At 38.4% G+C, this 1,079-nt stretch overlaps 1 protein-coding gene across 1 annotated transcript; it reads right to left on the bottom strand.

The window, feature by feature from the left end:
- Positions 1-37: 37 nt before the first annotated feature.
- On the bottom strand, positions 38-972 carry LOC107682721 (coiled-coil domain-containing protein 137-like; the record flags this gene model as incomplete). The annotated part of the gene is made up of 2 exons (XM_016478883.1): positions 845-972; positions 38-245 (listed from the first exon to the last, which is right to left on the bottom strand). Coding segments are annotated over exons 1-2 (257 nt in total), but the record flags the coding sequence as incomplete, so codon positions are not given.
- Between the last annotated feature and the right edge of the window lie 107 nt (positions 973-1,079).

The raw sequence follows: 1,079 nt of genomic DNA, 5'->3' as shown, positions 1-1,079 counted from the left end.
GTTTTAGTTAACAATAATAACCCTGTGCTGAACTAACCATTTCTTTTTAGTGGATTTCTTCTCCTCTGTGTCCTCTTCTTTCTTTAGCTTGACCTCCGGATGTCTCTGTACCTGGTTGTTCGTGAGGAAGAGGACATGCTCAGTCTCTTCGGTCATGCGGCGGACATAATTCTTCTCGGACTCCTTTCGCCCTCTGCGGAAGTGTGGGATAGGAATATCTCCTGAGAGCATCTTTGGCTTAGAGGCTAAAATAAGAAACATATATGAACATACAGCAAGAAGTCCCCTCCTCCGCTGCCCTTGCCACTAGCCGTGTCATTGTGCAGTTTTTGTGGGTCACTAGCTTGTCTGCAGACAAAACCCAGACAGCATGCGGCCCACATGATCCAACTCAGTTTTCAAACTGCTAAACTACATGCAATTGTTTCAACAGAATCCCAGTAAATCCACACTCCCCTCAACAATAAATGGGTACCAATTATGTGGGTTGACAAAAATAAATATCTTATGAAAGTGAAAGATCAGACTTTCAGTTTCAAAATAATCACTACTGGCCCTCCAGGAATTATGACAATAATTCATATTGACATATTATTGTTAACACATTCATTATCAATAACACCATTACCAATCGTCAAGGCTTGAGTCACACTTTTTAATAAATGACCTATATTTATTAAAAAAGAGAGACTTTTTTTGTTCAAAATGAACTTTTATAAGTGAACTGCAGGAATTAACTTGAATATGAATCGTTTTTCATGTAAGTTTGGGTCTGCTTTTATTGTGCGGTACAAACTGCAACACGTAAAAAATTTTTTTTTAAATTGTGTAAGACCGGCAGTACCTTTTTTCCTCTTTTGGGAGCCCTGTTTCATCTTCTCTTTACTCTTCATGATTTCACGCAAGCGATGAGGAATCTGCTGGAGGTGGTCATCTGATGCAGGGTCAGCATTTTTCTTTGAATTCTTTTTACTAACAAAAGACAAGACACTTTACAATTAGATATCAACTTCAATCAACTGAGTAAACAAAAGCAATGTCTGAGCAATGCTAAATAGTGCAACTGTGAAGCAACAAAA

Source organism: Sinocyclocheilus anshuiensis, unplaced genomic scaffold, assembly GCF_001515605.1.
Source record: "Sinocyclocheilus anshuiensis isolate Anshui unplaced genomic scaffold, SAMN03320099.WGS_v1.1 C32527258, whole genome shotgun sequence".
Lineage (NCBI taxonomy): Eukaryota > Metazoa > Chordata > Actinopteri > Cypriniformes > Cyprinidae > Sinocyclocheilus > Sinocyclocheilus anshuiensis.
Note: the sequence above shows the minus strand (reverse complement) of the source record. Positions and strands in the feature narration are given on the sequence as shown.